At 44.0% G+C, this 16,510-nt stretch overlaps 1 protein-coding gene across 1 annotated transcript; it reads right to left on the bottom strand.

The window, feature by feature from the left end:
* Positions 1-560: 560 nt before the first annotated feature.
* Positions 561-16,267, bottom strand: LSM12 (LSM12 homolog). Its single transcript, XM_066627883.1, has 5 exons — positions 16,048-16,267; positions 11,200-11,333; positions 8,818-8,927; positions 3,184-3,310; positions 561-2,539 (listed from the first exon to the last, which is right to left on the bottom strand). The coding sequence occupies exons 1-5, from the start codon at positions 16,166-16,168 to the stop codon at positions 2,447-2,449; spliced, it is 585 nt and encodes a 194-aa protein (XP_066483980.1). The 5' UTR covers positions 16,169-16,267; the 3' UTR covers positions 561-2,446.
* Positions 16,268-16,510: the final 243 nt, after the last annotated feature.

Below are 16,510 nucleotides of genomic sequence, written 5' to 3' on the forward strand. Positions count from 1 at the left end.
CACATGTAGCCAATGGCAAGGAGGCTTTGCTTCTCTTGCTTTTTGACCTGCTTTGCCCAAGGACAAATCAGCCTTCACCCAAGTGTTCACACAGAGGCCTCAACATACAGGGAAATTATTTACGTGATGGGAGAGGGCTCATGGTGCTCCTTCACCATAATATTGAGGTTCATGCTCTAGTTTGCTTTAAGATTCCTCTTCCATTCATTGCCCACATTTCAAAGGTGCATATTGTTTTGTCCTGTTTCCATTCTGGATGATGATATTAACCTCCTTACATGCTTTACAAAACGCCCAGAGTAATCCATTTCTGGAAACACATCTGACATACCCAATGTGTAAAAGCACATCAGGTAATACAGACATGCAACCACTGTGCAAGCAACACATGGATGCCAACACACCAGCCTTAACTAAAGCTTGCATAGGAAACTGGGTATACCTGGAGCCGTATCTATCATAGTGTCATGTTCTGCTCTTATGAACCTCGGGGCTGAACCCAAATCACTTTCCCTAAACACCCCCTACCCTTGAAGTCACAAACCCATCACCACAAATGCTTGTTTGATGGTTAAAAAAATCCTGGGTTTTTATTGATTTTGCTAGACAATACTAAAAAAAAAAGTTTCCCTCCATTCTGAAAGGCAGGGCTTGAATTATTTAAATTTTGATCCATTTGTTTTAAAAAAAAGGGGGGGAGGGAGAAAAGATCATGGCAAAAAAAAATTCTTCCATTGTCAGAATCAAAACCTACTTCATTTACCCCCCCTCCACAACACTGTTCTAAGGCAATGATGTTTACAGAGACAGCGAGAGCAGGCAGCCTTGGAGATGCTGACTGGACAAATACACGATTGAAGGCAAACCTGTGGCTGTGATCTTTGTGGTCAAGGTTGACCAGAAACTGTAGAATGTGTTGCGGCAATAAGGTTTGAAATGCGTACAACAGAATTTCACACAAGGGTAAGACTTCTTCGAAATTAAGTAGCATTCTGCAAGTCGTATTACAGCAGAGGAGAAAATTTTTCCAGAGAACAGTAATGCAGCAGCATTGCATCTGAAGATGCCAAGCAATGACTGCTGAGCCCGAACTCTGGTGTATTCAAAATGGAGCAACAGCAAGCTCTCATGTACTGTGGCACTTCAATTTCCTCAACCTAGTGAAGTACCACAGGAAGGAGCCAAACAGCACAGGTCGTGCCTGTCTGGATCACGTTTTATTTGTGTGTGAACGTGGAAATGGGCATTCCAGCCACCCTGCAGAAAAGAAGCAGTGTTACAGAGATCTCAGCGAGGTTCACCACGGACCAAATAGTAGATTCAAAGAGACGGGAGGGGGAGAGAAAAAGGCCAGTGCAGTAGAATGAGTTGAGCACAGCCATGGGTGCACCTAACCAACCCCCTCATGTCCCTCTCCAACTTCAGATTGGGTCACAAGGAGTAAAAAGCACACCGATGCATATGCTCTGTCCAAGTAACAGAGCACGCACATGAGCAAACTGCCCACAAAATAAGCAAGAAGCCATCAGATCCGTTTTCCAGTCCTTTAGGAAGAACAAAATGGCTCCAATAGTACCTTAGGTCACAAGCAGGCCACCAGAGTCCAGATTCATGGACACCTACTCACAAGCTCAACTTGTGAAAGGACGGGAAGAAGTCTGCCACTGAAGCATGTGTCATTCTTCACCCTCGCTTCTGGGTAGGCTCCACCACACGCTTTCAAGTGTGCACCTGACCTCCAGAATTATACATAAAAACCCCACTAACTGCAGAAGGTTTAATTATGACATGACTTTTTTTTTGCCATGATCCCAATTCAGAGTACTGCAAGAAGCAGAAAATATTTAAAGGACATTTTATATATATATATATATATTTATTATATATATATTTTGAGATAAGAAAAATAAGGCTAATTCAAGCCTTGCCCTGTGCAAACAAAAACCAAAACGAGAGCTCGCCAGTCACATCAAGGTCCCCAATTACATTACCACAGTCAGCTTGTTATTTTCTCTTTTTCGCTATTTTCTTTTTTTAATTAGATGCTGGGGAGCTGAATTCTCTTATGATACAGAAGGAAGGGGGGCTGTTGTGGAATCCATTTCAATAAAGCTAAAACAAATTAGAGAATTCTGGGAGGAAGAAAACTCAAAGACAACACAGCTGACTGTTCTAGGGGGAGAAACCTGGTGGGCAAAAAGTAAGAGTCTGTTAGTCAAGTAATGAATGAGTGTTTAAATTATTCTCTTGTTTTGAAGTCTAAAGTTCGGAAGCTGTGGGCCCCATCATTACAGGACCGCCACAAAATAGAAGTGGAACCCCCCTGCCCTCCCCCGACCTCTTTCTGAAGAAGTCTGTGTCATCTGCTGCTGCGTGTTCGAAGGGTTCCCCCCACCCCCACCCCCCGCAGGAGCAATCTGTTGCAACCAGGAAGGGCAGGCGGGACTCAGGACGAGAGGGTGCTTTCCTTCTGTGTTGGCTGGACTTGTGAACGCTGCATCACCTTTTGGCTTTCGACATCTCTAAAATGCTTCTCAACCTGGATGAAAAAGAGAGGGATGCAAAAATTAGTGCAGGTTTGACGCAGTAGGGCCATGCATGGGTGCAAGAAACTTAATGGTCAATAAGCACATCTGAATTATGTCGGCTGACCGGGAAGTGTATCGTTCATTATATCTGACAAATTACAGCTAGCAGAGTTAAGACCACATTAAAAGAGAGACAGATAATTCATGAACCATAGAGCATATCAGGCTCAATAAAGCTTTTAACCACACAGTTTGTTTGGCTTTTCCTATAATATGGGGATGGGTTGATGTGCAAGAATGCTAGCATAATGTTTTGTATTTTGAGGGAGAACTACCCCAAGAACGTTTCAGACGGGGTATACCAAAAGGTGTAGATTCTTTGCTTTGTAGAATTAGGAAGTGCCACAGACAGGACCATCACTTTACAACCACAGGTTTAAAATCATATCCTGTTTATCCAAAAACATACTACCTGCTTCAGCAAAGCAGGCCTTTAGCCAAACAAAATCTAGCAGCAAATGCTATAAGAGAAAGGAGAGAGAGATATATCTTGTTTAAGAGCCTAGCCAACTGCATGAGCAAAGGTTTGGTCACGCTTCTGTGGTTGCCTTTGGACCTACCCACCCCAACAATCCTGTAACTCTGATGTACTTACTATTTTTCGTACATGACTTAGGGCACTCCCCTCTTTGCCTTTACAGTTTTCCACTTGGTATGGAGGAGCAATGACAACATCTTCCATCACAACTATATTCTTCTCTTGCCATTTACAATCTTTAATGCTGAAAATAAAACACAAAGTTCAATAGGATTTTTTAAAAAAAGAAATCCTCAGCATCACTAAGAATGAATATGCAAACAAAGGACAAGATGGGTGAAAGTCAGCTCTTCCCCCAGCCACAACACCCCCCCCCCAAATGCTTTACTTTTCCATCTGATTCTGGTGCTATGCAGCACTAAGTAGTGGCAACTACCCAGAAGACATGGTCTATATAAAGGTGGAGAAAGCAGTGGGAGACCAAGACTTGTTAAACAAAAGAAATGGGGCCATCTGATCTAGATCAGTGGTCTCCAAACTTGGGATTGCTGCATAATTGAAAAGCCTGTCCCCATTGTGAATGGAGTTTACCATTCTGTGGGGCGGCGCGATATCGTCTTCCTCAATGTCCCCAGAACTTTGCGCTGGGCAGCCACTTCCGCTGCCCATCGCCACAGGAGGTTCTGTGCCTGGATTTCCAGGCAGATGTGGCTACCTAGCACAAAGATTCTTGGGAGATCAAGGAAGAAGACATCGGGATGCTCTATAGAAGGATAAGTTCCATTCATGACAGGGACAGGCTTTATGTTGTGCTGGATCGGGCCTGTAGGCTGTAGTTTGGCAAACGCTGATCTAGATCTAGGAAAATCTTTGCAATTTGCAGCCCCAACTAACCATTATTTCTTAAAACAAATATCCGACATGCTTAGACAGCAAAGAGGAATTTTCAGTGATGCACAGTGTCATGGAAATGCTTCCTCCTGATAATGCTGCAAGCCCTCATAACCCATTTCAGTTCCTCTTTAGCCATACAATTGCCTCTCTAGTGATGACTGGTCCACTGTCTTGTTCAGTGGTTGCCAACTCTCAATTTACTGAGTGTTGCTGCCAACACTTAACAGCTACTCATTGACTTGAAAGAAATTCACATCCAACAATATAAACTTGTTTCAAGAAAATGGTTAGCTTCTGATTGTGGGTAGAGAGAAACCAGTTATTAGAAATGTCATTTTATACTAAAGAGAAATCAAACATTAGTTACTGGACTTCCTCTTAGCTCTGTCATGCTGGTTCTAAATCATTCAGCATTTTTGAATGACACCTTAATTGGAAGTCATAGGTTATACCCAAAGTCTATTTTTTTCCTCCAGAAGGGAGCCCAAGGGAACCTACAGATGCAACCTATAGATGTGTGGTGGAGATAGTTCATGGGACCATACTGAAAAGAAGCAGTATTAATTTCTAATTGAAATCAAATGCAGTCCAGACTAGTCTGACTAGTCTGTCCACAGTCAGGAGCTAGCCATTTTCTTGAAACAAGTCAACTTGAACAGAAGATAGAACAAAGCTTTAAGATGAGGTTCTCAAACTGAAGTGTCGCAATGCCCCAGCCAGGGAACCTCTGTTGCTGCCTGCTCCCAGGATCGCAGCATCACCAGGGAAAGGGGACGATTTTTGAACTTACCAGGGGCAGTGCTGGCCCTCTGGACAGTATGGGGAGACTGTGGCCCCCTCTGAGGGGCACCCAATGCCTCAGAAATGCTCAAAACAGCTATCACAACCCACTTCCGTTTTTGCAATGCTTGAAGTGAGTTGCCACCATTTAACACAAATGTATAGTTAAACAATATTCCAAACAAATACGCATGTTTACTCCTCTGCAGAAAACCCTCCTCTAATAAACCTCTTCATGTTTACTCAGAAGTCCCACTGTGTTCAATAAGATTTACTCCCAGGTAAGTCTGCACAGGATTACAGCAATGCAACATGACAGACACATACTGTCTCAAGCAGTGTTTCAGAAGATGACAGTCTAACTGTAACATATACCCCTAGACAAACTTCCCAGTTTGATGCTTCTCTTCCCCTCACAAATTACAGTCCATTGAAGGAAGTTTCAATGGAAACACCAAAGCTCCCATGCAGGTGACATCACTGTTCTCTTGCAGAAGTAGTACTAGAATTCTGCTTCCACCTCTCTACACTCTCCACACAGTCTTATAGAAAATTGTATGCACCTAGGCAAACCCTTTTTAAAAAATCAATTCAATATGACATCTGTGTAGTTACAGTAGTTCACTCAAAACATTTACAGAGCTACAAGGACTAGACCAGTGTTCTTTAACCTTGGGGTCGTGACCCCAACGGGGTCAAGAAACCTCAGTTGTGGGGTCATGGAAACAAAAAGGGTTGAAGACCACTGAACTAGAGCATCACCAGGTAAAGGGGGAGGCATCTAGTGTGCCCCTTCAGGTACCAGGAGATTGTGTCCCACTTCTGTTCAGGTTCTTAGCAATTGTGCTAAAATAGCTTTCACTAGTGCCAGGCTTCATGGTTACTTTTTCTATGCTCTAAAAAGAATATTTGGTTATAGTGAACAGTGCTGGAAGAGCATAACAGGGGTGGAGAGTGGGCACTGAAAGGGGCGGGACCAATGATGGGCCCTCAGTCTCTATTTTATTGATTTATTGGGTTTACGGCACAAAAAAGGCTGAAGACCAAGGACTAGACTGAAAGCTCAATCCTAAACAGTGCATGTGGGCTCACTGCTGTCACGCACTGTCAAAAACGTGCCATAAAGCACATTTGCAAGCCCTCAGTGCCAGCGGGTACTGGGCTAGTACCAGTGGAAAGCTAGCGCTCCACCGCTCAGCAGTCACCTGAACTGACAGGCAACGGAGAGGTAGGTGGGGGGGGCAGCATGCCAGGGGAGGGAGTGGGGCGGGACTGATGGAGTTCAGCTCCACTGGATTCTGAGCTCCATGTTGATCCCACAGTCCGACACAGAATCTCTTGATTATGGGCTTCCGCAGAATCAAGTAGCCCCACTGCAGGGCTACTTTCCTTATCTGGTGAAGGGGACAAACGTTCCCTTCTCCCAAGGAGTCGCTGGTGGCTGCCTAATATGCCATTTCTGGCACTGCGGCAGCCGCACGCACCAGGAAGCCTAGAATTGGGCAAAGGAGAAAGAACGCATCGGCTATCTTACCCAAATATTATTTAAACAAGCAGCAATACAAACGAATTTATATACAGTCATGTGCTACTTAATAACCATTCGCTTAACAATGGACCGTACCACTTTTGAAGGTGGTCAAAGCATAATGAAGATGCTCTTAATGAGGCAATCATGTCTCCCACAGCCTGCAGCAGAGTGTCTGTTTACACAACGAAGAGGCTCTTAATGCAATCTTTCTCTAGTAGCCTGTGCAGCCAACTATTGTCTGGCAAAAAATGGCTGTTGACACATAGGTAATAGATTGGACAGAATGTTAACTTAATGACCTAATCGTATAACAGGGAGAACATACCCCGGCCGTTAAGTGGTGCACACCAGCATATCCTTCATTACAAATGTGTTTTAACAATGCATTTTTGCTACCTGCTAGCCTTTGAATCTTTGGAATAACTGTCATGCTTAGGGATTGTATCCTATATGGAAATGAATGCTGTTTTTCAGTATAGGTCCATGAATGGTCTCTACCACACATTTATAGGTTGCATCCAAAAGTTTCTTTAGGCTCCCTTCTGAAGTAGAAAATCTTTAGGTATAACCTAGACTTGTGATAATCATGATTTGTGATTAAGGTCCCATTCAAGAATGGCTGAATGAGGACAAAGTGAAGAAGAAGTACAACATACACAAAATTTTTAGACTATAATAACCAAGTGCAACATTTGGGAATATCAATGGTGCTATTTATCAGATTACATGTGGTTTTCAGATGTACCTGTTATAGTTGGTCTACAGAAGTATGCTATGCCCAATGGAATGAAACTTTATTAATAGTTTCCACCATATCCAGTTTACTCCACCATACAGTATCATATACTATACAATTTAGAGTAAGAATATAGACATGTACTGTATATTTCTATGAACTATGGACAAAAGTTGTGCCTACATGCTCTCAATTTTACATGTGTAATAATTATTGCAACATGTGTAATTTACATGTGCAATGCAATGTTTCTCAAACTGTGGGTCGGGACCCACTAGGTGGGTCGTGAGCCAATTTCATGTGGGTCCCCATTCATTTCAATATTTTATTTTTAATGTATTAGACTTTATGCTCCCATCGTATGTGACCGCATTTGGGGCAATGTGACAACCTGTGCTTTTAACAAGCTACTATGCATATTCTTTTAACAATGATAGTCAATGGGACTTACTCCTGAATAAGTGTGGGTAGAATGGCAGCCTAGGATTGTTACAAATTTTCCTGCTTGTTGTTGTCACTTCTGGTCACATCACTTCCAGTGGGTCCTGACAGATTCTCATTCTTAAAAAGTGGGTTCTGATGCTAAATGTGTGAGAACCACTGGTGTAATGAATATATTGCTATGTTTGTCATTGTACAGCCAGCCATACACTGAATGCAATACAAAAAAGCTGTTTGTATTTTCTTGCTAATTGGGCACCACAGATTTGGGGGGGCTTCCTTAACAAAAGTCACATACTGACATTTCTGAGACAATATCACTAATTTATACTGGATGCAGAATAATAATAATAATAGAGGCATTTATATACCGCCTTTCTTGGTCGTCAGATTTCTCCTCAGACTTTAATTCAAGGCGGTTTACATGGGCAGGTTGTTCTAAATCCCCGTAGGGATTTTTACAATTGAAGAAAGGTTCTATCTTTCAAGAACCACAACATTTCAGATGCATCTTTTATGGTCTGTTATCACTTTCTGGCCTCCAGATTCCTCCCACACAGGCTGACAAGCAACTCCTCCATCTCTCCAAGAGCAAGTGGAATAACTCGGCTGGGCTTGTCAGCTGCTTCAACGTCTTGCCATTCACGGTGCCGGTGGCCTCGAACTGGCGACTTTCGAATGTTATCTTCAGGCAAACAGAGGCTCAACCCTCTAGACCAGACCTCCTGCCATATCTAGAACTAGCGGCTTTGTACTGCACAATTCTAGCAAGGTAACTGTAACAGCCAACTACATTTTATTACCCTTCCTAGAATACTTTCCAGTGTTTCAGGTGTCCAAATTTGTCTTACACCCACACTTAAGGCAACTGCTCAGTCTGGACCATGTATGTTCAAACACTAAAAAGACACCAAATTCTTCATAAAGCAGCTCAATCTGTTTGTACTCTGAATAAAATATGCACTGATTTGCCACCTTATTCTGTTTTGACCAGCCATGGAGAAGGGGGAAAGAACTACATGCTCTCCAAGAACCAGATTCACACAGAATTACTAAAATCATGGAGTAAGAAAGGTGCTACATACACTCCAGATAAAAATTTCTGTGTGCAGCAATGGGGTACAGTTCTCTATGCTCCCCAAAATTACTTTCCAAACTGGAAACTGCTGTGTCCTGAAAAAGTCCTCCCCATCCGGAGCAGTGCTTATCATTCTGCATTTCTTTCAAGCTGATCTAGGCACAGGGATGCAAAACGGTAAACACTGCTCACCGGGGAGACCTTTTTCCAAACCCCAGATCTAGCCCACAGGCCTGGGTTTAGAGAGCCGTGTTCTAGCCCCATGTTTTTTGTTCTATCCCCACTACTTACGTCTTATGTATAGTCTGGAAGAGCTGCTGTCCTTCCAAAGAGACTCCAGCACTAATTGCATATGCCTGGCTCAGTTTTTCTTCCTTCTCCATTCGTGCTTTGTTCGCAAGCTGAAAAAGAAAGCATGAGACACGTAGATATCAATCTTGGACCAGAAACAGACTTCAAGCCTTAAATGGAGCACAGTTCGCAGAACAATTTCTAAATGATGGAGGATGTGACAACTTATATCTCAAACTGAAGCCCACCAGCTAGCAAAGGTAACCATAAATACAAGATATTTTAACATAATGCAAAACACAGGCAGGGGGAGGGGAGGAAGGCATTAATCACAGATACTCCCAGAAACACATCCTTGTGCAACTGTAGGGTGGGAATGTCCCAACTTTGGAGGGAGTCAGCTGCCATCACGAATTTACTAACACAGTTGGTGACATAGCAAAAGCAGTCTTCCATATCTTACCCCATTAGTTCTATGGTTTATTATTCTACAAGACCTAAATCATGCTTACAAAACTTCTACAAGTTAATGTATTCAGTTGTTCCAATAACTTAAGTAGTAATGGAGGCACTGTTGGACAAGGTATCCATCTATCCAGAGCAAGATTCTGGGCCAACAGAATGTCCAGTATTTCAGCAAGAGATGAACACTCATTTTGTTTGATTTTAAATAGTGCCTTTCCCTTTAAAACTGACCCTTTTAACAACCCCAAATGGTTTTGCTCTTAAGTGAATTTCTACCCTCAAGATGCTCATAGCCTTTCAAACTGTTGTGCGTAAGAAGAGAGGATGTGCTTCTCCTCCAGCCCTCTACACTCCATTCAATTCACATACATGGTGCGGAAAGACAAGAAGCAGAAAATCTCAGAGCTTTGTATGAAGTCTGGCTTTCTCCTTCTACACCTTATAAGTCCTTTTCAAGCAACTTTTCCTACTTCCATAGCGGGGAGGGGGGGTTCCAAAGAAAATGAAAGAGGTCCGACAATGAGTTACATGGAGGAAGAAGGATGACACTAGACATAGGAGCAGTCACAAGAATCTTCAGTGTGGGATTTAGAACCTCAAACCCTGTCCCGTCACAGCAATACCTCAACTTTCAACACTTCGCTTTTTCAATTATAACTACATTTCAAATTTCATCCACATGCTTTCCTCTTTCATCCAGTTTCATCTAACCTTCCAATATGTTCGTTTGTGGTTTTTTTCTTTTCTTTTTATTTATTTTGATTTCACGGACATTTGCATGTATTATATGGTTAGTTATTTACATTTTTGGCTGGCCAAAATAAATTTGCATGCTAAATAAGGATATGCTTTGACATTTGTCCATTTTTTACTTTCATCTATGTTCTGTTCCCTAACCAGATGAAAGCGCAAGGTACTGCCATATAACTAAAATATATGACAACTCCTCCTAACTGGAGTACATGCATTAAAGGATATAGGTCTTCACTGATCCAAACTGAAGAGCACCATTATGTCTAAAGTTCTTTATTTCAACTACCTTTCACCTTGGTCAATTACAACCAACTAGAACAGCGTTTCTCAACGTTTGTCCCCCTGCCCTACCACTCTGCACTGCCCACCTATTGGATGTACCACCAGAAGCAACTGGCGATTATGTCATGAGTTACTACTGGATTGGGAGGCCAGACATGATGCAATCAACATCAGTAAGAGGCTCAGGGCATATTGGATGACTTTTTCAAGCCCTTGAGAAGCACATGCTGGAGCTCTGCCTACTGAGCTGAGCCTCCTACTGCTGCTTGTCACATTGCATTGCTGGTCTTGCTGCCAGGAGGTGAGGTCTGAAGGGGTTCCTCGAGTACCACCAGACACCACCTCAAGTACTACTGGTGGTAAGAGTGGTGATTGAGAAACACTGACCTAGAACATTTTGAAAGAAAATAACCAGCTTTCCTCACCCACAGTTATAGTGTTTGATTGGCGGTGGAGAGAATATACACCTGAAAATTTCATCTTGCTTACCTGAGGTAAACTAGAGCGCACAATCAGCAACTTGTGGATTGTTCACCAATAGGTATAAACCTACAGCTCTACAATACAACTGTCAGCACCAGGTTTAAATTCACTAAGGCCCAAATCCTAACCAACTTTCCAGCACTGGCACAGCTGTGCCAATGGGACATGTGCTGCATCCTGCAGTTGGGTTACCTCCTCAAAGCAAGGGAATGTTTGTTCCCATACCTCAAAGCCGCAATGCCCTTCTGTCAGTGCTGGAAAGTGGGTTAGAACTGTGCCCTAAGTTGCCACTTTGGTTAACCAAACAAAACTTGAAAGCAAGTGATCATGTTAGTAATGATATGCAGCTGTAGCTCCAGTAGCCTCACATGATAGGAAAAACAGGCAAAAGAGTCTTACCTTGCCAACATTGAGTGAAGCTAAAGGTGGGGGAGTTTCTGTGCGGTCATTAATTATTTCCACTTCTGAAACATACTGTAAGTTTATAAGCAAGATATCTGCATGGTTAGGTTTACCACTTGAAGAAGGGCATTCTGGAGGAAGATATCATTAAGGAAACAAATCCCAAAAAGTGTCATTCCACATGTCAAAGAGAACATATGAGAAAGTACCACTGCAAGGAATAGTTTATTTGCATGCAATGTTCAATTTTACAGATTACTGCTCAAAAAAATCTGCACCTCCAACACCAAGTTTGTGGATTCTATCTGTGGTTAGGTTACCCTACAGGAGGAGTTGACTATGATTGTAAGTATTCCACTGCCATACAGGAAAACATTGACTTTAGTACTGCATTCAAACTATGCTAGAGAGTTGGACAATGTGTTTCTATAACCTGATATGTAACTTGGGAACAAAATCAGAATGAAGAGGCAGTTCCCTCCAAATGTCCAATCAGGCAACTCTTCAAGAATTTCAACACAAGGACAAAACAGCCTTGGAACAGGCGGAAAACACTGCAGACACTTGCCCTTAAGTTGACCCACAGATAAGTCAAGGGCAGGTTTAGAGTTAAAAAATCATGGAATTTTCTGTGACCCTCTGATAAGTTGGGGATTAAACTTAGGGGGGTGTCTGACTATAGTCTGATTTTACCCAAGACCAGATCCTAAAAAGTAACCTACCACTAATTGTTATCTAAGAACTATAGACTCTAATTTATTAAAAACATAGTAAAAGATCATAAGATACATTTTTATTCTTTTTAAATTCTAGTCCTCACCACCTTTTGTAAACACTATCAGAGTAAGTGCACTGTAAACAACACACCAGTAAAACAGTGTTCCCCAACCTGGTATTCATGTACTCCCAGCGACACTCAACAGGACCTTTAGGGGGTACTTGAAAAAGAATGGCATAATGGCAGAAGAAGGCAGGTTGTGCTCCAGAATGCTTTGCAGGGCCAGCAGGGCAGGAAGGAAGGTAGTTAGTTGGCTGTGAAAGCCCCACCAATAGCTACTTTTTGGTCATCAATTCATGTATGAACCAGTGATTGAAAACCAGCACAGTAAAAAAGCTGAAACATAATATGGAAAGTGATCAATCGCCTAGAATTTCTCAGGACACTTCTGGTGCAAAACAGTGAAAAGGCAGAGTCTTCTGTTCTTCAAACAGATAAAAAGAGAAAGTATGTGATGAATACATGAAGTCTGGATTTTCATAGAGAGGAGATGAGGGCTTGTATTATTACAAACATTTGCTAATATGAAGGGTAAAATTTATGGAAATGGGCTACCAAGGGATATGCAAGTGAAAAAGGTTGCGAACCACTGCAGGAGAACCATGAATCAAATCCACCTTTATGGTGTCTGGTGTGTTAAACCAGAAGCTCTACAGACAACAAACAGCCCATAACACATAACTGGGAGTGTGCAATTCAATTCACAGCAGAGAGATGCAGCTGCACATATTTGCAACCCTTTTTACTCAGAAACAGACCCGCTGCTTTTCACGGGTATTATTCTTAAGTAACGGTGCTCTGAATTGTAGCCTGGGACTCTGCTTCAAATGGGAAGGAGGATCCCATCTGGGTGTTTCAAAAAACAGACCTGCTTTGCAAGCATTTGCAAAGCAGAAACAGGCTGCTGCTGCATTTACAAAAGGGAAAGAAGGGAGAATAAAAGGTTAACTTTGGCTGTAATTTCCCAGTGAAGTTGCTGTAGAAACAAACTGCATCTAATGAGCATGCCTGCCTGCTGCTTAAGAAAGAAAGGAAACTTTTCAGAGTTGAAAGGCTCTGCCCTCTGATTGACCTCTGATATTGAGACCACTGATTGAGACAAGGTGAAGTGATAATTGGAGCTTGATTACTTGGCAAAAATTTTATCATACTATAGGCTATTATCTACTAAGTATTTTAAGGTAATGAGAGCACTTTTGGGTAGCCAAGACCTCTGTGGCTTTACAGTCTCATCAGTCAGGCTGCCCTGCCAACATACAGGTACACAAGTAGGGCCAAATATTGTTGGTTTCATCTATAGATACTCGAAAATAACTAAGAATATGAGTTTCAAGAAGCAGAACTCTCTCCCACTTCAAAGTGCAAACATCTACCTGGGCTCTCAAAACACATAGCACTGCCCTGGCTCTTCAAGTCCATAGTCTGATAGCTACAGCAGCAGCTTGCAAAACAATAGGTTCCAGTAATTGAGACCCATAGAAAACAAGGAACCTTGCCATCACAAGCCCAACATGGTTTTGCTTCCTAATCCAAGGAGCTACTTCAACAGAACATGGCATCACCACAGTATAAAGGGAGTCACTGCACACAACCCTTTCCAAATTCTCCTGGTGGGGAATTCCCCAACTATCTTAGCTTCATCCAAGCTGTGAGATAAGTGTAACATATGTGCAGAAACAACTAACTGCGGCTAATGTGGATTTTGCACTTGGGAGGGGAGTGAGAAGCTTGCAATAGCCCTCTTCAAGTCTGTGGAGACTCACTATGGAGGTACCCAATGGTCTTCTAGGATACAAGGCATCCTCTCTGCTGCCAGGATACAAAAAATAAGCCACGTAGAATATCATTGCGTAGGCATGATAACCCAAACTCTGCCTCTTACCTTAAAAATTATACCTTCATTATACATACAGAGACATCCTTCAGCATCAGATGAAACATTTCCTACCTGCCACTCCACCCTTAAAAAAATCTACTCCCCACATCCTTTTCTCAGTTTCAATACACGTCTTGGCTGCGAATCAGTCTAGTCCTACTTTCTACAGGTTCATGCCTGCCTGGCAATATTCAGTGCAGAGTGTCTAGGAGTTGTGGGAGAGAAACCAACACTCTGAACCCTAACAATCCTACCTCCACCACCCCAAACCCTAGACATCTTACTTCCATTAATACACATTACTAGTTTTATCCTTCTTGGAAAATAGTCATCACCTACTGACAACATTGAACATGTGAGTTGATCAACACAGATCAAGCACCACAGTGAAAACATTTGTATTATATTAAGCACAATGCTTTTCAGCAGGGCCAGTTTGCACATTCAGCTTGCCAGACACCAAGAACTGAGAAACCAAATGATGCACATGCCTGTGTGAACCAGCCACTGAGTCATGTTCAGATGCTTTCCCCATCCCCACACTGGAAAGTTCTTTCAACATCAGACAGGTTAACCCTCAAGATCTTAGTTTTCATTTGAACTCTCTCCTGTTCTCCCCTCCCCCAAATAGTTTTCTAACCCATCCTCCCAAAGTCCCACCTGCATCAAATTTTCCCTCCCTTTCAGGGACTCGCCTCCCTTTCCCCCACATCTCCAAAACTACTAAAACATTCCAAAAATACCCTCCAAGTTTGAAATGGTGACCTCCCCCCCAAACGGCTTCCCCTTCACCAGAAAACCATGGCACCCCTGGGGTATCCTTTACACCCCCATTAAGATCCTGTATCCCTCCTCCTTTTAGAAGAACATAAGAACAACCCTGCTGGATCAGGCCACAGGCCCATCAAGTCCACCTTCCTGTATGTCACAGCAGCCCACCAGAGAGAGCAAACAAGACAGCAAGATACTCACAGCCTAGTGCCCTCACTTGCACCTGGCCTTCTGAGGTAGTCTACTTTTAAAATCAGGAAGTTGCACATACACATCATGGCCTGTAACCCCTGAGGGATTTTTCCTCCAGAAATTTTTCCAATCCCCTTTTAAAGTTATTCAAGCCAGATGTCATCACTACATCCTGAGGCAATGAGTTCCACAGAATAATTACATGCTGGGTAAAGAAATATTTCCTTTTTGTCTGTTCTAACTCTCCCTACATTCCATTTCAGTGGCTGTCCACTGGTTCTGGTGTTGTGTGGGAAGGAAAAGAACATCCCTCTACTCATCCCCTGCATAATGTCTTCCCTGATACTATGTGTCAAGGAGTTCCATCAATTAACATCTCCTTTTAATTCCAGGATGAGGTCTCTTGTTATCTGGTGTGCTCCCTGGGGCATTTGGTGGGCAGCTGTGAGATACAGGAAGCTGGACTAGATGGGCCTATGGCCTGATCCAGTGGGGCTGTTCTTGTGTTCTTATCTATCCCAATTCTCCCAACACTCCATTTCAGTGGCTATCCCCTGGTCCTGGCATTGTGTGAGAGATCATCCCTCTACACACCCCCTGCACAAGGTCTGCCCCCATTCCATGCGGCAAGGGGTTCCCCTGATTACTGTTTCATTTTCCTTGTCCTAACTCTCTAGGCACTCCAGTTCAGTGACTATCCCCTGGTCCTGGTGTCGTGTGAGAGAAAGAACACCTCTCTATCCATCCTCTGCATGATGTCTTCCCCCATAACATGTGGCAACGGTTAACACTTCCTTTTACCTGCCCTAACTCTCCTGGCACTCCAGGGCAGTGGCTGCCCCCTGGTCCTGGTGAGGTGTGACAAAGAAAAGAACATCCTTCTATCCATCTTCTGCATAATGGCCTCCCCATATCATGTGGTCAGCTGTTTCACCAGTTACCTATCCTTTTGCTTATCCTAACTCTTCAGTGGCTGTTCCCTGGTTCTGGTGTTGTGTGAGAGGGAAAAGAACATCCTCTACCCACCCCCTGCACAAGCTCTTCCCCCATACCATGTGGCAAGGAGTTCCACCGGTGAACATCCCCTCTGGCCTGCCCTAACCCTCCAGGGCAGTGGCTGCCCCTGGGCCTGGGGCTGTGTGGGAGGGAGAAGAGCTTCCCCAGCCGCCCCCAAGCCCCGCAGCCACAGACAGGCTCCCGCGCCCCTCGCCCTGCAGCCAAAGGATACTGAGCGCCAGCATCTTACTGGGGTAGTCGAAGGCCACCACCTCGCCCTGCAGCCGCTGCTCCTGGCAGGTCCGGCACGCCACCTGGCTACCCACACTGAAGCACTCGCCCGGGGCCGCCATCTTGTTTCAGGCCCAGGCGGCAGCGGCGGCTCCCCTCGCGCCTCCGCTGCACTGCAGCGGCCTCCGCCGAGGGAGGGCCGGGGGAAGGCGCAGGGGCCGGGGAGGGGGCGCCGAGTCTTACCCCACCGCGCCAAGCCCGGCCCAACCCGGCCCGCCTCGCAAGCTCCTTCCCTCTGCGCCGCCTGGCTGGCTCAGCCTAGGCGGAAAAAAAAAAAAGAGGGGCGAGGAGTGGCCAAGGCGACGGCGCCCCGCCCCTCCCGCACCCACGCACGCACGTGACGTCACCCCGCACGGCGAGCGCCGGTTGGCTGGCCGATGGAACGTTCAGAAAGGCGCAGGGAG

This window comes from Tiliqua scincoides, chromosome 5 (assembly GCF_035046505.1).
Source record: "Tiliqua scincoides isolate rTilSci1 chromosome 5, rTilSci1.hap2, whole genome shotgun sequence".
Classification (NCBI taxonomy): Eukaryota; Metazoa; Chordata; class Lepidosauria; order Squamata; family Scincidae; genus Tiliqua; species Tiliqua scincoides.